Source organism: Prionailurus bengalensis, chromosome C1 (genome assembly GCF_016509475.1).
Source record: "Prionailurus bengalensis isolate Pbe53 chromosome C1, Fcat_Pben_1.1_paternal_pri, whole genome shotgun sequence".
Lineage (NCBI taxonomy): Eukaryota > Metazoa > Chordata > Mammalia > Carnivora > Felidae > Prionailurus > Prionailurus bengalensis.
Window position 1 is genome coordinate 84,579,200 of NC_057345.1, and position 21,294 is coordinate 84,600,493.

Genomic DNA, 21,294 nt, shown 5'->3' on the forward strand with positions numbered 1-21,294 from the left:
CTGTGGACCATGGACTATGAAAGGCAAAGATACAAAGAGATGGATTCGGTCAAAGGTGAAGACAGAAGCAACAGTGTCAGAAGGCACATTTCAAAATGGAAGAAGTAAGTTTTTTTGGGTGGGAAAAAAAGTGAATGACTTCCAAGTAGTATCAAAGTCACATGGAATTGGGTGTGAGGAGCCTCTTTGGATTCAAGAAAGCTAGGAATTAATAAGCTCTAATAAAATTATTAAAGTGAATAAAGTGGAAACCGTGTTATGGAAGCTGAAAATACAGGACTACTTCAATTCTATTTCATTCCTGTTTTCTCCATCCAGGAGAATGAAAGTATAAGTTGAAAGATTTAGACAAATATAAATAAAAGGTAACTAAAATCCAGTATATTTGAAGAGATACTAAATCAACAGCTATCCATTGCCACAAAAAGGAGAATTCTAGGTATTTTCTCTTTTCCAACGAACAATGCAAAAGCTCTTCCTTTACCAGCCTCAAAAACAGTGCTCACAAAGCCTTAGTTGTAACCCTTAATCCTAAACTGACTTATTTTGGAAAGATTGGGAGACTTCTTCTGCTCACCCAGGAGAAATGCACACTACTTTTCATTGCTAGGTAAATGCTAAAATTAGCTTCAGAGAAAGCTTGGGGGAATACTGTAAAAATGACACCTGTTTCCAAAATAGTTAACCTCTGTATTTTCTGATATATACCATGTACAATCACACAATAAAGTCTTTGTGAACAGCCTTCCTTGTACAGAGAAGGATGGGAGTGCCAGAGGAGCTACCCAGATAGAGTTATTTAATGTAATTTTGATCCCAAGGAATGACAGGTAGGTTTTGAGCTTTCCTTTGAAATGTTGAGTCAGAGGCATAATAAATGGTCTTTATTGAACCATTTAAGTTATATATTTTATATTGACAATCTCTTAGGATGAAACTGAGTAATCAGATACTCTCTTTAAAGTTAATGTGTCTCAACTCCCTAATCATAAGAATAGCTGGGAATAATTCAGTTATCTCAGAAAGGGATTTTTGAATCCAAGTCAGGGGACGTTTCTTTTTGTGTTTATGCCCCATACCATTTACTCAAGCTGGTCCCTGATCTGATCTCTAGACCCAAGAAGACAGATTTCTTGATGGTGCTAAAACAGCCCTTCAGAAGTGTATGTATCTTTGAAACTCTTTGAAGAATGTTTCAGAACTACATGATAGACCCCAGGATTGAATAGATTCACATTATACGTAGACTAGACTTCCTGGAAAGCAACACACCAGCTTGAGAAGCTAATATGCTTAGATTTTTAATCAGCCTAAACATTTTCATACCAGTTAAAATTTGCAACCCATTACATTCTTGTGCCCACATTATCTACTTATTTACCGGAAGACACTCACTGGGTGAGTCTAACGTCTGGATTAGCAAATTCAGGCTACATCACACCACTTTTTTCATTTAGGGATGATCATCTTCATCAGAAAGAAAACACCAAGTTTTTCTCTTACTGTCATCAATGGCAATCCATTGAATACCCAGGAGCTTTCCCTTCATATTTTTAATATATAGACCAACACTACTGATTAATTAATGATTAATCTTGTCTTTTTACCATCTATGCTATGGAAATCAGTTTTTGGTGAGCAATCAGTCCTATTTCAAATAGAATGTAAAGCTACACAGTAATAATGATCAGAGCAACGAAAACAGAGATGAATAACTTTGTGTTATCCTAAGATTTTATTTTATTTTTTCAATATATGAAGTTTATTGTCAAATTGGCTTCCATACAACACCCAGTGCTCATCCCAAAAGATGCCCTCTTCAATACCCATCACCCACCCTCCTCTCCCTCCCACCCCTCATCAACCCTCAGTTCTCAGTTTTTAAGAGTCTCTTATGCTTTGGCTCTCTCCCACTCTAACCTCTTTTTTTTTTTCCTTCCCCTCCCCCATGGGTTTCTGTTAAGTTTCTCAGGATCCACATAAGAGTGAAACCATATGGTATCTGTCTGTCTTTCTCTGTATGGCTTATTTCACTCAGCATCACACTCTCCAGTTCCATCCATGTTGCTACAAAGAGCCATATTTCATTCTTTCTCATTGCCACATAGTACTCCATTGTGTATATAAACCACAATTTCTTTATCCATTCATCAGCTGATGTACATTTAGGCTCTTTCCATAATTTGGCTATTGTTGAGAGTGCTGCTATAAACATTGGGGTACAAGTGCCCCTATGCATCAGTACTCCTGTATCCCTTGGGTAAATTCCTAGCAGTGCTATTGCTGGGTCATAGGGTAGGTTTATTTTTAATTTTTTGAGGAACCTCCACACTGTTTTCCAGAGCGGCTGCACCAATTTGCATTCCCACCAACAGTGCAAGAGGATTCCCGTTTCTCCACGTCATCGCCAGCATCTATAGTCTCCTGATTTGTTCCTTTTGGCCACTCTGACTGGTGTGAGGTGATACCTGAGTGTGGTTTTGATTTGTATTTCCCTGATGAGGAGCGACGTTGAGCATCTTTTCATGTGCCTGTTGGCCATCCGGATGTCTTCTTTAGAGAAGTGTCTATTCATGTTTTCTGCCCATTTCTTCACTGGGTTATTTGTTTTTCGGGTGTGGAGTTTGGTGAGCTCTTTATAGATTTTGGATACTAGCCCTTTGTCCGATATGTCATTTGCAAATATCTTTTCCCATTCCGTTCGTTGCCTTTTAGTTTTGTTGGTTGTTTCCTTTGCTCTGCAGAAGCTTTTTATCTTCATAAGGTCCCAATAGTTCATTTTTGCTTTTAATTCCCTTGCCTTTGGGGATGTGTCAAGTAAGAAATTGCTGCGGCTGAGGTCAGAGAGGTCTTTTCCTGCTTTCTCCTCTAGGGTTTTGATGGTTTCCTCTCTCACATTCAGGTCCTTTATCCATTTTGAGTTTATTTTTGTGAATGGTGTGAGAAAGTGGTCTAGTTTCAATCTTCTGCATGTTGCTGTCCAGTTCTCCCGGCACCATTTGTTAAAGAGGCTGTCTTTTTTCCATTGGATGTTCTTTCCTGCTTTGTCAAAGATGAGTTGGCCATACGTTTGTGGGTCTAGTTCTGGGGTTTCTATTCTATTCCATTGGTCTATGTGTCTGTTTTTGTGCCATATCCTAAGATTTTAAAACTTTGTATTCTTACTGTTTGATGAGAGATTCCACCATTGATTAAGGAAATAAAATCATCAGTGAAAACCTGCTTGGGATGTTTATGGGAGACTATTATAGTTCTCTAATGGTTGTGGGAGGGACATCTTTGGAGATTAGCTACCACAGAGGCCCGGAAGCTGCCTTCTCAGTTTGATAGATTCTACCAGGAATCTGGGATAAGTGAGGAGGTGAGAATCTGAGCTGAGGGAAAACTACATTAAAGATAGTTTATTGGCGCCTGGGTGACTCAGTCGGTTAAGCATCTGACCGGCTCAGGTCATGATCTTGTGGTTTGTAAGTTCCAGCCCCACGTCAGGTTCTGTCCTGATAGCTCAGAGCCTGGAGCCTGCTTCGGATGCTGTGGCTCCCTCTGTCTCTGCCTGTCTCCTGCTTGTGCTCTGTCTCTCTCTCTCTCTCTCTCTCTCTCTCTCTCTCTCTCTCTCAAAAATAAATAAACATTAAAAAAAAATTTTAAACGATAGTTTATAAATAATTTTTTAAAAATCAACTGTTGCAAATATCAGAGGACGTCTCTGGGTATAGTTCTTTGGGTCTCTAACTGTTGTATATTTGGGAGCATGGTTGATCACACAGCCATTTACTAACATTGATTTTACTTTAGCTATCATTGGGTATGACGGCTTAATAGCCAAGTGCCATCCATCTAGTTACACTGTTTCATTTTATTGTACAAAGTTGGCAATGTACCTTAGCACATTTACATTTCCAAGAAACTCTTTAGGGGAAAAAAACCTGTTCACTTTTGTGTAATGTCTCAGATTTATTTGCTCACAGAAGCTGTTTATGGAAAACAAATATTTTTTTTAAGAAAAAGCTATGTAACTAATAGAAATATAAGATTTTTAATGTTCATCAGAGCCTTTATTGTAAAACCATCTGAAGTTTAGGTAACCGTGAACTCTTAGAATAACTTTCAATTCTACTTGGCTTAAAAGACTGCTCTGTTGTAGCCAATTACCTTTTGAACTTAGTAATTTGATACAGGTTTTTAGTGACACAGGTAAATATTCCCCTACCACTGCAATAAGATGGTAAATATTATCCTCTATATTGATGACAGGGTCCTGCTTTCATATTCCAAGTCATAAATCTACCTCTAACTAGTCTTTTTTCCAAAGGCATCTTTATTCTCAAGTGACAATTGTTTTGCAATAAAATTCTCTTCAGCATGTGAAATGATAGTATACTTTGCAGAAATCAACTCATTTAATTCACTAGGTCTTTATCTTGGTGACCACATTAGAATATGCTCTCTTCAAAATTTAAGTTTTATGAGAATCATATTAAGGTCTTGTTAGGCTAGAAGACACTTATGACTAAAAAAAAGAAAAAGAGTGAAGTATCTGCATCTTTCACTATTCAAAATACTGAGTTCAGTTCTGATGATGCATTTTGAAAGTAACATTGACAAACTAAGATATAATCAGAATAAGTTTATGATGATAATGGTCTTAGAAATGCATCTTCATCCAAAATATTAGAAGAGAAGAAAGGTATTTGGAGGGCAGTCAACAAAAGAAGGATTACATGTTTTGTCATTGCTTCAGAAAATGTCTAAAACCAACTCTTACAAATTGTATAATTTGAACTCACACAAAATTATTTCCTATGCATTAAAATTTTCTATATTATATTGCATTATAAAGAAATGAGTTCCTTGCCACTGGGAATTTTTAAACAGCTGTTGAATAATGTAAATCAGTAATTCTGTCTATACTAGAATCTCTCAATGCATTTTATAGAAAATTAGTTTTTTGTAATGTTAATGAGTGTTAGTCTTGAAAGAAAAGATTCTGTAGTCAGGTTTGGATTAAATAAAGTTAAACAGGTTTATTTCCTAATGAAGTTCTTAGGTACTTTATTTGCTTATATGGTTTGTGAGTCTGAGGACATAATTTCCTTGACTAGATCAGCATTTCTTCTTGCAGGTTTGCATATCATGGAACACAATTTGGGAAAACTTGGGTAATTATGTTGATCTCTAAAGTAATGCTACTTAAAATGTGGACTGATGCCCAGTCCATAAGTTGCTATTACAGATTTGTAACAAGATAAATCAGCAATTGAAAGTAATCAATTAAAATCTTCTGCAGCAATTACACATAACCGTGACATCCAAGTAGATGATTAGTAGACTTCTTATGTTGATTAAGTATCTGCCAGTTTGGATATTACTTGGCTTTTGTGGGGATTCATGTGATATACACTGCAGATGAGTCATGCTCAGTAGGTTTACTCAATGGTCCTAGGAGACTGAAAGAAAAAGTTGTGTTCTTTACCATAGGTAGTTTGAGAAGCACTGCTCTGAAGTTCCATCTGTTTTCTAAGAGTCTGTTTCTCTCTTAACAGTTAATAGTGTCCTTTCTCATTTAAAAGTTTATAATTTATTTTTTTTAAATGTTTATTTTTGAAAGAGAGAGAGAAAAACAAGAGGGAGATGGGCAGAGAGAGAGACAGAGAGTCACAAGCAGACTCTGCACTGTCACTACAGAGCCCGATGCGGGGCTTGAACTCACAAACTGTGAGATCATGACCTGAGCCAAAGTCAAGAGTCGGATGCTTAACCGACTGAGCCACCAGGTGCCACAAAATTTTATAATGTACTTAATATTCAACTATTACATAAAGTATATAAGACACAGTCAATTATAGAATTAAGTTTAAATGCAGCAGGGTATGATTTTCATTTACCCCTAAGGAATACATTTACAGCACTGTATGTAAAAAATCTGCATGTAAGTGGACTTATGTAGTTCAAACCTGTGTCATGCAAGGGTCAGCTATATTCTCTTGTTTTATTAAGTGATAATTTCTGTTCTGAATTGCACATTCAAAAGCCATAGCTGGAGCTCATGTTTTCACATAACCATGGACATCTTTTATTAAGTTTGATAGAAGTCTTGAATATTTTTGTTATTTTTAGATTTCTGCTTTCTTAAAAACTTCTCAAGATATTCTCATTAATCTCATATTCTGTGATATTATTTCTCAATTTTTTATATAAATGAAGCTAAGTTTAACTGTGAGATGGACAGTTATACTATAGCATAGACAGTCTGTGCCTCTTTGCCATGTTTTGGATTAGATAAATTTTTCTGCTATTAAGGTAATCAAAGATTTGAATGAAGATTACATATTTATAACTTCTAGAAGTATCTAGTTTCTGAATCAAGGACTTTCATCTTCTTATGCTTCATAAATGACAGACTGTAGTCTATGGGCCAATGAATATAGCAGTTCCTGTAAAGAAATGGAACAAAGGATTTAAAACACATACATGTGCATGTATGCACTGTTATGGTACAACATCATGAAGTAAAGAGGTGGAAAAAATTAAAGTTGGATATCAGGATGCTTGCCACTAGCTAATTGTAAAATCTTAATCATGTCTTCTCTAAACCCAGTTTTCTAATCTGTCAGTAGAGGTGTTGATAACCCTCCCCTTCCCAACCCCATCTACACACTGCCCTCATAAATCTCTAGGAGAATAAAAATTTTTTAAAATGTGTGAAATGCTTTAGAATAATGCAAAACAACATGGCTGTGCCTTGATAATTTTCCAGTAATTCAAAGGTAGATGTGCTCTTCTTTATAGTTTGCCGTACCTTGAAGGTATGGTTAAGCAAACACAGATGAGCTTGGTGTTTGAAGTGTCTAATACCAAACTGGACAGACTTCATGTAATTGGCTTGTTACTAGTCAAAAACGATGATGTGGTATAGAAAAGTATGAGTTGAAAAGATTTGAATTCAAATTTTGGCTCTTGTATTCTTCCTCTGAAGATTTCCAATTTATTAGACTTTTTGGAGCTCCAATTTTCCCATGTGTAAAAATTAGAGAAAGGGAATAAGTTATATCCAGGGCTCTTTCTATCTTTAGCAGATCTTGAGTTAGAAATCCAGACTTACTACAAAATAATAAAAACATGGACCACAAGATGGCGTTTGTAGATAATGAGTCCTTTTGCATTAACTCTGTTGCTCTTTGAAGTATTTGCAGGATTTACAAATTGAGCTTATTACTTATATTCTTGACAGATATGTAAAAGTTTTAGAAAAAATAGGCAAAATCTGTTATTTTTAAGTTGTTGATAGTTCTAAAATTACAAATTGGCAGATGATTCCAAGAAGCTGAATTTAGACTTTTCCAAAAATGAAATATAATGGGTACCATTAAGCTATTACAAAATAATAGAAGTTGCTTTCCTCTAGCAACATCATCTCTAATTTCTTTCTGGATTGATTACATCCACAATGTAAAATATACACTTCTTACAACTTTTCATTACTGTTTTGAGTCTTAGGTTTAGGTGGTAAAAAAGCAGTTATTGAAATGTTGCACATCCAAGTGGCCTAGTACATAGATGTTTACATATTTGAGCTTCAGTATTTCCTCAAATGTAGGTGATGTCATTTGTGCCCAAGATCATTTGACACAGCATTAGAATAAATAGAGGACACTCAGTCATATTTCTCATTTTTAATTTATTAAAAGGCATGCAATTCTCATGGTACTGTCTAAAAGATATTTTTAGATTAGTGGGAAAAAACTAGAAGCACGACAACTTTTGGTTTAATGTGGAAATTTCTGATTTTAAAAATATATGGTAAGATTTGACTCTTATCACATTTTCTAATAGCTTTCGTTGTTATTTTAGGCAAATTTATGGTTATTTTACTGTATTATTATAGAAATATATAAATTATGTTTTCTTAATTTGACTTATGTGATAATTTGGATAAAACTAAATTTTCTATTAGCTGTTCCACAAACATGGTGGTGGCATTATGGATGGAGACATCAAACTTTATGTTGACATTATTGCATATTGGCTAAGAGCATGGCTTTGGACAGGCAGAAGTTGTAACTTCAAACTGAGAGACCTTGAGGATTTTATTTTAGTGAGCCTCAATATCCCTGTCTATGACATGCTGAAAATAATAGTACCAACATCACAGATTTGTTTGGGTATTAAAATATATATATGTAATATGTATTTTCTCATTAACTTATGAAGCATCTCTTTGGAAATTAGTTATAATGGTAATTATCTTATAAATATCAAATGCTGAGGAAAGAGGTAAAATTTTGTTTGATGCATTTCCACACTGTGTCAAGCCAAAGAGAGCAAGACAGAATTATAAATTGTATGTAATCTCATTTCTCAACATCTTGTTGGCTACAGTTAGCCCCTGGAAGAATTCTTTTTTAGTTCTGGGATGACACTTAATGGATACACATAGGCCAAGCCCCTTATTTTGTGAATGAGTAAACAAGTCCAGAGCAGTGAAGATATCTGCCTGAAGTCACATTGTAGGACAGATTCGCTTCATACCCCGCCCCCCAGCTTGAGAAAATACTGATTCTTAAATGTACGGGCTTTCATTGGAAGCTATATTGTATCTATTGAAACACCATTTTTGTCATCATTTATTCTCTGGAAAAGTTGGTCACATCTGCTTATAGGATTGCTACCCACTTACAAGAACTGAAGAATCAGTTATCTTTTCTAATGGCATAGTGTCATCACCATCTTTGCTGAAGTAGCAACAGATTTACTTTCAAAACTAGCTTTGGAATTAAAACTTATTTTTTAAATATTCTGTGTGCGTATTTAAGAAGTTTTTGAGAATGTGTGTAGGAACAAAAAGACTTTTGTTTACCTGTTGGATGTGTTTCCCCGGGCGCTGGCTCACCTTCCTAACTACAACTTTGTTTCCCATTCATGCCCTTCAAAGACAAACTAAGGTTTTTGGCCTTTGGCTACAAACTGGAGCCACCTGGGGAAAATGTGCACTGGATCCTCAATTAATGAAGATTTGTGATAAACTTTCTTTTTGGCCACCCAACATCCTGCCTAGTAGCATGCGTGCACAGCATATTTATTGGCTCACTTTCACTGCAGTGATGAACATGAAGCAGTAGAAACAAGTGCTGAAATCTGTAGACACAGGTTTCTTAACTATTGCATCTTAAGATGAAATTACTTGATTTTTTCAAAATTGTTAAATCAAATAAAATGATATGTGTGGAAGATTATGACACAGTATTCAACTAACAGTAGAATTCCCGTTGTTGATTCTCTGATGTTAATATGAGAATCTAAAGCTAGAATGAGCTGCTGGGTGCTGTTGAAGGTCAGGCCAACATTGATACTGGTGAGTGTGTTTGATTGTTACTCTAATTTTGATAGACATTTGCTTGCCTCACTAATTGTAATGATTTAAAAGTGTGAAAAATCAATTTCTCAATAGAAAGCAATGAGAAGCCAAATAACAGAAATATCTTTTTTTAATGCAATTCCTTTTTAAAAAGGTTTTTATTTATTTATTTTGAAAAAGAGAGAGAGAGAGCATGCACAAGCAGGGGAGGGGCAGAGAAAGAGGGAGAGAGAGAGAATCCCAAGCAGGCTCCATGCTCTCAGTGCAGAGCCAGACTCAGGGCTCGAACTCACGAACCGTGAGATCATGACCTGAGCCGAAACCAAGAGTCAGACGCTCAATGGACTGAGCCACCTAAGTCTCCCCAGAAATATCTTTTAAACAACATGATTTATAGTTATAAACAAGTCTCACGATAGGTTTTGAGATTGTGTTGTTGTTTTGATGACTGTATCTCCTCCAATCATCACAGTCCTGGACACAGTAGATACCGAACTAAATGTTTAACTATTAGTTTAATGTAAACTAATTGTTTAACTATGTGGTATAAACAGTCCATTTCTTGAGTCTTGAGTCTTACTTGGTTTTTCATACTTAAAAAAGCAAGAAAGAGTAAAGAGCTTTTTAAAAGAGTTTTAGGGGTTATCTTTTTTTATTTTAAAATAGATTTGTGTACAATAATTGGATAAGTATACAAATATCAGTTAACAGTTTAAGACTAAATTTGGTGGGAGAGGACAGTTAATACCCCATGTTTATTTAGAAAAAACTATCAAAATTCCAAAAGAGGTCTGGTGTCATCAGGAGGAGCTACCTAGTTCAGGGTCATTTCTTCAGCCTTGTTGGCTGAGAAGCCTGATTGGTTAGCAGCCTGAGTGGGAATCAGACTTTTATAGCAAAACACAGCATTAACAACTTTAGAGAGCAATAGAAGCCAGGATGTCAATTGATAAATATTCAGATTGAAAAATGCAGTTTTTGTGACAACCAGCTTATTTGAATGTGTAGTTCTGTACATTCTTTCTCCATAATCATCTGCATTTACTGAGTATTTATTGTATGTCTGGCATGTATTAACTAACTCATCTTCAAAGAGTATGTGCTCCTGGAAATATATAGACTTTACAAGAGGTATGTAGGGAATCAATTTCTACATGTTCAAACTGCATATGTACATTTTCCTAAAATTTGATCAGCGTGATGCCACCCCCCCCCCCACCGCCCCTGCAGGCATGCATTTTCTTACCTACCTCTTCTTTCAAAATTGTCCTCTTTCCACTATGCAAAAGAAAGGTATTTTGTGATGGCCCAGTGACTTATTAAATGTACCCTGGTGGTCATTCAAGAAATTGGTTACTTTCCATTTGTTGATGAATAAATAGTAATAGCTATACTACTTATCAGATTTGGAATATCAAAAATGTGCTTAACCATTTGTGCCTCAGCTTTCTCATCTGTGATATAATATACATAACAGTCTTTGTTAGGTAGTAATATGAAGGTAATATATAATAAAGTAACCAGTACAATGCCTGAGCAAGTATTCATATTGACATATAGCAGGTATCATGTTATTTCTATTGTTTTTCTATGCTGATGTTCTATAACCCATATTTCAAAATACATAAATTGTTTTTCTGCCTCTAGTATGGTAGATGGTAAGGAGGTAGTTCAGTGGCTAATTTGTTTTTTTTACTAAGTTTTTCTGACCCATTAGAACTTATTTTAGAAATGAAAATGGGGACTCCAGGGTGGCTCACTGGGTGGAGTGTCCAACTCTTGTCCAACCTCAGGTCAAGATCCCAGGGTTGTGGGACAGAGCCCCGCAGCAGGCTCCACACTGAGTGGAACCTGCTTGAGAGTCTCTCTCCCTCTGCCCCTCTCCATCATTTGCACACTCTGTCTCTCAAATAAGAAAAAAAAGAAAAAAAGAAATGAAAATGTTAATTCACAATGCTAATCAGCATGGATGTCTACTGAATATCTTCCTTAGACATTTATTAAGGATGGTTGAAGCAGAATATGACAATAGAAGTTTCTTCACATGAGAATTAATGCTGTCTTTGGTGCAATTTGGATCATTTATTTGACAGGAAATCTAAATAGAACAGACTGCTCATAATTACATTTTGAATTTTACCTTGAGGACTTCAGAAGTTTATTCAAATGATAGTTTGGCGGAGTTATCAAAAAGATGTACTATCTCCTGAAAGTAGTAATTGCTTTGGGCTGCCCTGCAGGGTTAACAGATAGAATTGTGTGTGGATTTGCAGAGGATGCCAGAGGGCTCTAGTAGAAATGAGGTTCCAGGGGAAATGGGGCTCTCCCCAAATGCAAAGTATGGTCTGCTCTCTATCAGACCTTCAGTCCCAGTTAATAACTTTCCTTGTTGTGTAGACACGGTGGATAGCGCTTTAAAGAGATATATATATTGTTTTCTTTTTTAATTTCCTGCCTTTTTTATACTTAAAATTTGGTGAAGGAGATTTTTGACTATCTATAAAACTGAGTGTTAATTTCTCTCTTTTTTTTGGCATTGAAAAGAAAATACTAATAACAGCTAATATTTAATGCATGTCTGCTTATGATGTTAACTTAATTTTTTTTTGTAAATGTTCTTCCTGAGGTTGTAGAAGTTCTCTTCAATTCCTAATTTTCTGAATTTTTTTTAAAATCAGAAATGGACATTATAATTTGGCAAATGCCTTTTCTGTGTCTGTTGAGATGCTCTTACATTAGTAGTCAATTACATTGATTGATATTTGAATGTTAATCCAATCTTACATTCTGGGATAAATCCCTTTTGGTCATGATATATAATTCTTTCTATAGATTGCTGGATTCGCCAAAATTTTGTTTAGAATTTTTATATCTATGTTTATGAGAGATATTGGTTAGTAGTTTTCTTCTCTTACAGTGTTTTTTGTTTTTGTAAATCGAAAAGCATTACTGTGTCTTCCATTTTCCAGTAGAGTTTGTATAGAATTAAAATGATTTCTTTCTTAATTATTTGATTGAATTTGCCAGTGATGGCATTTAGGCCTAGTTTTCTTTGTGGGAAGATATTTAACAACAGATTCAAATTCATTAGAGTATCTATTTCTTGTAGAGTAAGTTTGTGTAGTTTGTGTCTTTCAGGGAATTGGTCCATTTCTTTCAAGCTCTCGGTGTATAGGTGTAAAGTTTTCCATAATATTCCTTTATTTCCTTCAGTAGAATCTGGAGTGATGTCACTTTTCTCATTCCTAAGAGATAATAATTTATGTCATCTCTCTTCTTTTAGGTTGGTCGGGTTAATGATTATCAGTTTTATTAATCATCTTAAAGAGCTAACATTTGGTCTCATAGATTTTTTAAATATTTTTTCTCTTTTCTTTTTCACTGATTCACACTCTGTTCTTTTCAGTTTCTTTCTTTCTTTCTTTCTCTTTTTCTTTCTAGTTCTCCCTAGTTTGGGTTTAATTTGTTTTATCTATCCATCTATTAGTTTTTAGGGTAGGAACTGAAATAATTTAAGACCTTGGTTTTTTTTTTCTTTTTTTGGTTTATTTATTTATAATCTCTACATACAACATACGGCTTAAACTCATGACCAGAGATCAAAAGTCACATGCTGTACTGACTGAGCCAACCAGGAGCTCCTCTTCTTTCCTTTCTAAGTTTTTATTTTAATTCCAGTTAGTTAATTTATGGTATTATATTAATTTCAGATGTACAAAATAGTGATTCAAACATGTCCATGCATCACCCAGTGCTCATCATGGACCTTTCTTCTTTTCTGATAGACTTTTAGTGTTACAAATTTCTATGTACTGCCTTAGTGACCCAGAACTTTTCACATGTTATGTTTTTATTTTCACTCAGTTCAGAATACCTAAATTTACTTCTGAGTTTTTCTTTGACACCGAGGGTAATAATATATATATGTTTCCTGCTTAGATTTCAAATATTTGGGGATTTTTCAGATATCTCTCTATTACTGATTTCTAATTTAATTCCATTATGTTCAGGGAATAAACTTCATGTGACTTAACTCTTTTTAAGTTTATTGAGACTTCTTTTCTAGCCTGGAATATGGCCTATTTTGGTAAATGTTGTATGTGCATATGAATGAATGTGCATTTTCCTTTCTATAGATATTAGTTAGGTCCACTTGATTGATCATGTTGTTTTAGTTTTCTGTATCACTGCTGATTTTCTGTCCATAAATTCTCTCAGTTCTTGTGAGAGAGGTATACCAAAATCAATGGTAATTGTGGATTTGTCTTCTTGTGTTTCTATCAGTTTTTATTTCATGTATTTTAAAGCTCTCTCATTATATATATTTTAAGTTATGCCAAGATAAACTGATACCTTTATCAGTATGAAATAACCTTTATCTCTCATAATAATATTTGTTCTAAAATCTATTTTATCTAATATAGCCTCCTCTAGGGCAATATTTTTTATGTATTTATTTATTTTTATTTTATTATTTATTTGTTTAATATATGAAATTTATTGTCAAATTGGTTTCCATACAACACCCAGTGCTCATCCCAAAAGATGCCCTCTTTAATACCCATCACCTACCCTCCCCTCCCTCCCACCCCTCATCAACCCTCAGTTTGTTCTCAGTTTTTAAGAGTCTCTTATGCTTTGGCTCTCTCCCACTCTAACCTCTTTTTTTGTTGTTGTTTTTCCCTTCTCCTCCCCCATGGGTTTCTGTTAAGTTTCTCAGGATCCACATAAGAGTGAAAACATATGGTATCTGTCTGTCTTTCTCTGTATGGCTTATTTCACTTAGCATCACACTCTCCAGTTCCATCCACGTTGCTACAAAGGGCCATATTTCGTTCTTACTCATTGCCATGTAGTACTCCATTGTGTATATAAACCACAGTTTCTTTATCCATTCATCAGTTGATGGACATTTAGGCTCTTTCCGTAATTTGTCTATTGTTGAGAGTGCTGCTATAAACATTGGGGTACAAGTGCCCCTATGCATCAGCACTCCTGTATCCCTTGGGTAAATTCCTAGTAGTGCTATTGCTGGGTCATAGGGTAAGTCTATTTTTAATTTTTTGAGGAACCTCCACACTGTTTCCCAGAGCGGCTGCACCAGTTTGCATTCCCACCAACAGTGCAAGAGGGTTCCTGTTTCTCCACATCCTCTCCAGCATCTATAGTCTCCTGATTTGTTCCTTTTGGCCACTCTGGTGTGAGGGGATATCTGAGTGTGGTTTTGATTTGTATTTCCCTGATGAGGAGCAACGTTGAGCATCTTTTGATGTACCTGTTGACCATTATTTTTTTAATTTTTATTTACTAAGGGCAATTTGTGTCTTATTGGAGTGTTTAGATTATTGACATTGAAATTGATTATTGATACAGTTAGGTTTGAGTTTATTATTTTGCAGTTTGTTTTTTATTTGTTCCATCCGTTCTTTGCTCCCATTTTCTTCTTTTTTCAACGTTTTTTTTTTTTTTTTTTAATTTTTGGTACAGAGAGAAACAGAGCATGAACGGGGGAGGGGCGGAGAGAGAGGGAGACACAGCATCAGAAACAGGCTCCAGGCTCCGAGCCATCAGCCCAGAGCCTGACGTGGGGCTCGAACTCACGGACCGCGAGATTGTGACCTGGCTGAAGTCGGACGCTTAACCGACTGCGCCACCCAGGCGCCCCCCATTTTCCTCTTTATGCCTTCTTTTGGATAATAGACAATTTTGTATGATTTCACTTTAGATCTCTTGTTGTTATATTAGATATATCTTTTATTTTCTAGAGGTTATTTTCAGGTTTATGGTATGTACCTTAATCTTTTTTTTTTTTTTTAATGTTTATTTTTGAGAGAGAGAGGAACACAGTGTGAGTAGGGGAGGGGCAGAGAGAGAGGGAGATATAGAATCTGAAACAGGCTCCAGGTTCCACGCTGTCAGCACAGAGCCTGACACAGGGCTCGAACCCGTGAACCATGAGATCATGACCTGGGCTAAATTCAGACGCTCAACCGACTGAGCCACCAAGGTGCCCCACCTTAATCTTGTCAGTCTGCCTTTAAATAGTATTATACCACTTAACCTATCATTTAAGAACCAACAATCATATTCTTCATTCTCTTTCTTCTGGCCCTTATGTTCTTTTCTCGTATATTTTATTTGGACATGTATTCTAAGCCTCACCAGATCTTGTTACTATTATTATTAATTAGTCAATTATATCTTAAATAAATTTAAATAATGAGAGAAATATATATGTTTCCATATCATTGACATGCTCTGTGGTTTTCATTCCTTTGAATGGATTCATATTTCTGTCTGGTTTTATTTCTTTTTGCCTGATGGAATTTTTCTTTTTTTAAAACATTTTTTGTAGTGTGGTCTGTTAGTGATAAATTCTATAGCTTTTGTTTGTCAGAAAATATCTTTATTCCACCCTTGTTTTTGAAGGATAATTTTGCTGGGCATAGAAAGAATTCTATCCTGACAGTGCTGTTTCTTTCACTCTAAAAATGTTACTCTGTCGTCTTCTCACTTAAAGTATTTTGGATGAGAAATACTGTCATCCCTATTTTTCCTTCTTTTGTATGCAGCATTATGATTTTTCTGTCTTATTTAAAGATTGTCTTTATCACTGATTTTGAACAATTTGGTTTTAAAGTAGTTTGATGCTCTCTTCCTCATGTTTCTGATGTTTAGAGTTTGTTGAGTTTCTTGGATTTGTGGGTTTCTGATTTTTTTAATTAAGTTTGGAAAAATTCTGGCCTTTATGTTTTCACAAAGTTTTTTGGCCCTCCACCTTTCAGCTAATGACATGTATAGTATACTACTGCAAGCTGTGTGCCATAGCTCACTGGTGCTCTTTTTCTTTTTTTTTTCATTGATCTTTTTTTTCTTTCTGTGTTTCCTTTTAGATACTTTCCATTGCTGTACCTTCATGTTGATTTTTTCTTCCTCATTTTCTTATATGTCATTAATTCCATTCCTTGTATTTTTCATCGCCCACATGGTAATTTTTATCTCTGGAAGTCCAATTTGTATCTGTTTTTCATATATTCCTTGCCTCTACTTAACTCTTTGAACATCTAGGACACTTTTATAGTTTAATGTCCTTGTCTGCTAACATCTTTGTCAATTCTGGGTCAGTTTCTCCTTTTTTTTTCTCTCTCTCTCCAGATTTTTATTTAAATTCCAGTAAGTTAACATGCAGTGTAATATTGGTTTCTGGCGTATAATTTAGTAATTCATCACTTATATACAACACTTCGTACTCATCACAACAACTGCCCTCCTTAATCCCCATCACCTATTTCACCCATTGCCCCCCACCCACCTCCCCTCTGATAACCATCATTTTGTTCTGTATAATTAAGGGTCTGTTCTATGATTTGCCTTTTTTCCCTACTGTGTTCATTTGTTTTGTTTCTTAAATTCCACATAGGAGTGAAATCATATGTTATTTGTCTTTCTCTGACTGACTTATGTAGCATAATACTCTCTAGCTCCATCTATGTCACTGCAAATGACAAGATTTTGTTCTTTTTTATGGCTGAGTAATATTCCATTGTGTGTTAGTTTCAATCGGTTGATTTTTTCTCCACATTATGGGTTGCATTTTTATGCTTCTTTGCATCCTGGTAATCTTAATTGGATACCAGATACTGTGAATTTTGTTGTCTGCTGAATATTTTTTTTATTCCTGTAGCACTTAGTGAAGTTGCTTGGACACACCTTGATCCTTTAGGGTCTCACTTCAAGATTTGTTAGATGGTACCAGATTGTAATAGATGGAAAATTATTTCCTAGGTTTGAGGCAAGACCCTTCTTTGTATTTTATCCAATATTTTATGAATTATTGGATTTTCCAATCTCTTTGGTGGGATTCTGTACTATTCCAGGCCCTGTGAGAACATGGACGCTGCTCACTCTAATCCTCACTGGTTACTTCTTTTCCTGACCTTAGGTAGTTTTCTCACATGCTTTTACTGATCATTACCCCCACTGAATACCAGAGGGAGACCCTCCACAGATCTCCAGAGTGCTCTCTCTTCACTGGTACTCTGCTCTACAAACTTCCCCTGCATTATTTTTCTATAGACTCTTAGCTCCATCTCTTCAACTCAGAGAGCCTGCCTGGCTACATCTAAGTTCACCCTGCTTCTGCCATGGCCTGGGAATTCTCTTACGGCAGTGAGTGGTATATTGGTGTGCTAGGGCTACCGTAACAAAATACCACAGACTTTAGTGGATAAACAACAAAAAATGATTTTTTTTACAGTTCTGGAGGTTAGTTGTCCAAGATCAAGGTGTTGACAGGCTTGGCTTCTTGGTTTCTTCTGAGGCCTTTCTTCTTGACTTTGCAGATGGCAGCCTTCTTCCTGGTCTTCATGTCATCTTTTCTCTCTGTTGTCATTCCTATAGTCCCCTTGAATGACCAATCTCCTCTTATAAGGATACTAGTCAGATTGGATTAGGGTCCATCTTACCCTCATTTAAACTGAGTCACCTCTTTAAAGGCCTTCTTTCCAAATACTTTACATTCTGTGGTACTTCAACACATGAACTTTGAAGTACCTCACAGTGTGCTTCAACAAATGAATTTGGGGGGATAAAGTTCTGCTTATAACATGAGGATAATCATAGAGCTCATATTGTTTTTATCTTGTCTCTCAGGGATCACTGTCCTTTGTTGCCTGATGTTCAGGGTCTTGAAAACTGTTGTTTCATTTTATTTTTTTCTGATCTATCTATCTATCTATCAATCAATCATCTTTTAGCAGAAGAGCGAATCTAGTCCTTATCATACTATCTTGGCCAGCAGCAGAAGTTCTGAGCCCAAGTTCTTAACCACTTTATTATTAACCACCACACATTATTCCTCACATTGCCCTTCCACAGACATGCACAGAAATTTATAGGCTCACTCCTACTAGGAAACATTAGTTAACTCATCCTAGTCTGATCTAGATCCCACTACTATTTATTTTCATCATATGCTGTAACTTCATAGACCCTGTAGTTGATTATATTTGCTGACTTGTGTTTTTTTACTAAATCATAAGTTCCATGAGGTCCAGGATTATGCCCCAGAACCTTCACAGTGCCTGACATAGTAAGAACTCAAAAATACTTGTTGAGTGAATGGATATTTTATGTCAATCCCCCAATTATAAAGGCCTTAAAGTCTAAAAGTTGAAACATGTATCAAATGTGAGATATTTATCTTTAATGCCCTTTCATGAGGATAAACATTTAGATATAAAGACATCTGGCTTCTTTTCCTGTACCATGTTAGAGGAGGCCACTCTTGGTGGTCCCTGTCCTAACCTGGACTTCTGTTTTTTCCCTGTCTTCTCCTTCCTTATCCCTCATTCTGTTATTTTTCATCCCTATGAGACAGGTATCATAATTTTACACCTAAGGAAGTAGAAAATCAGAAAGTTTGGGGCGCCTGGGTGGCGCAGTCGGTTAAGCGTCCGACTTCAGCCAGGTCACGATCTCGCGGTCCGTGAGTTCGAGCCCCGCGTCGGGCTCTGGGCTGATGGCTCAGAGCCTGGAGCCTGTTTCCGATTCTGTGTTCATGCTCTGTCTCTCTGTCCCAAAAATAAATTAAAAAAAAAAAAACAAACAAAAAAAAAAAAACAAAAAAGAAAATCAGAAAGTTAGTAACTTACTGAAGAACAAAGGCAGATTCCAGAACTGATTCATCACAGGGATTAAAATTATGCTTCTTGGCTTATACTTGGAAATTTATACTTGGTTTATACTTGGCTTATACTGGAACTTGGCTTCCAGTGCTCTCTAAAGTTTTTAAATCAAAAATGACCCTTAAAATCCTGATGGACTTGATTATTCTTATGAGATTTGTATTATTCCAAGCCCAACTTTCAAAATAAGTATATCACAAAATACTGAGTATATTACCCAGTAATTTACTCAGTAGTTTTTTTTTCATTTGACAATTAAGTCTTCAACAGTATCTCCTATTGTTCTCATGCAAATACCCAATTTTCTAGCCATAGTATTCATTTCCTAGGCTCTCGAGACTGCCTCAGAATCAAATCACTGCATATAACCTTTATAAAAACCTAACTTGGCAAAATGCTTCCCACTTTCTAAATCTTCAGTTTGAAAAAATATTATATGCACACACATATATGTATATACATACATAAATCCATACATACAGGCTTTTTGGAATGCAGCACGTTTATAGTTTGGAAGCTTTAAAATTTTGAGTTTGTATGGTGTTTGGGAAACCACCGGTCTGTCATTTAGTACTTGTTGTCAAAAGTGCACACAGTAAAGCTGCAAAGGGATTAGAGGATAAAGAAGTGATGTGAAAGTAGTTTAGGCAAGTAAATCAGTGTTAATCAGTCCAACTTTGGAGTGTATTGTATCAAAAGTGCATACATAATTTCATCTCAGGCTGAATATGTTAAAGTAAGTTTGCTTTAGAAGAATCCTAAATATGTGCAAACTATTAACATTATGTGTAGATAAACATCATGCAGATAACTGAGACAAGGCTAGTAGGCAGGTCAGTCCTAGACAACATCACAAAGGTGGCCACATTCCTGTTTGTGTGTCCCCACCACCTTTCGTCACTTATAATCCTTTTTCATTTCCTGTGGCACATTAGTGAGCAAGTTTCACCACCTAGTCCCAACAGACTATCATAATATAATAATTGCTCATTTTTTTTGAGCACTTACTTTGGGCTGGGAATTCTGTACAGAGATTTATACAGATTATGGAAATTTAATTTTCACTGTTGCCCTAGTGATAAGTACTATTATTAACCTAATTTATGGCTGGAGAAGCCATAGTAAAGATTCATCAACTTGCCCAAACTCACATTTGCTGTAGTGGGATTGAAATCTAATGGAGGCACATTTGCATCCCACTGCTCTGTCTAGATGCTTAACGCCTACCTCCTCAGATCCAAATATCCATCTTTTCCTCCATAATTTAGAGCAGTTTTCTTTCCTGACAGTGGGATAATACTGGATTATTTCATCAAACTAATCCATGCTCATCTGTAAACCTTTTATGTTTTCCTTTTATTTAACAATAGTTTCCCACATTAGGAATTAACGTATGTAGAAAACGACAAGGATTCTGGCATGCTGGTGGGAGAAAGGAGCAGGGCAAATTGCTCTAGGAACAGATACAGAAGGATTTATTAATCCATTCACCGCTGAAAGTTAACAACTGCTGATTTCCTCGTGGTGTATTTCCGTTATTCAGTGCCTTGCTACATGGGAATCCTTCCTTGCATCACAGACTGACCTCCACTTGGAAGAAACCTCTGAAGATAAACCTGAATCCCACTGAGGACTTCTGTGCTATCTTTGGGAGACAGCATCTATTAACCAAAGTTACTCTTTCTGGATGGACTGTGTCCTTTATAAAGTGGATGAAAAACATTTAGCACTATCTGGAAAACCAACAGCTTGAAACTCAGGTATTCCAGATCATTGACATGAATTGGATATACTCGTGTGTGTGTGTGTGTGTGTGTGTGTGTGTGTGTGTGTATGTATATATATATATATATATATATATATATATATATATATACATATACATACATATATATGTATATATATACACATATGTATATATATGTACACATATATACGTATATATACACATATATATGTATATATATACGTATATATATGTACATATATACACACACACACAAATACATATACATGAATATATATATAAATATTTAGCTTAGTTTTTATTTTAAATTTGTGTGCCAATAATTACATATAGAAATTTTTTTGTCCAAATATTTGTTTGTGGAACATGTCCTTTTAAATATATCATGAAGACTCAGTTTTAATAAAAAGTTTAATATAAAATGACTGGCTATGGTGTGTTCTTTTTGTACTAGTCACTCAAGCCTCTGAAGCAGATTCTGACAAGAATTCAATGTATGTGGGGCG

General features: G+C 35.6%; 1 protein-coding gene across 3 annotated transcripts in view; it reads left to right on the top strand.

Annotated features, from left to right (window-relative positions):
• Positions 1-20,973, top strand: part of SNX7 (sorting nexin 7) — a 174,543-nt gene extending 153,570 nt beyond the window's left edge. The window contains exon 10 of one of the 3 annotated variants that reach the window (XM_043575647.1): positions 20,585-20,880. In XM_043575647.1, coding sequence (XP_043431582.1) covers positions 20,585-20,671 — 87 coding nt within the window. In that variant the 3' untranslated portion in view covers positions 20,672-20,880. Of the gene's footprint in view, positions 1-20,411 lie in introns of all 3 variants that reach the window. The other 2 variants (XM_043575645.1, XM_043575644.1) reach the window with 2 other exon arrangements.
• The last annotated feature ends 321 nt before the right edge of the window (positions 20,974-21,294 follow it).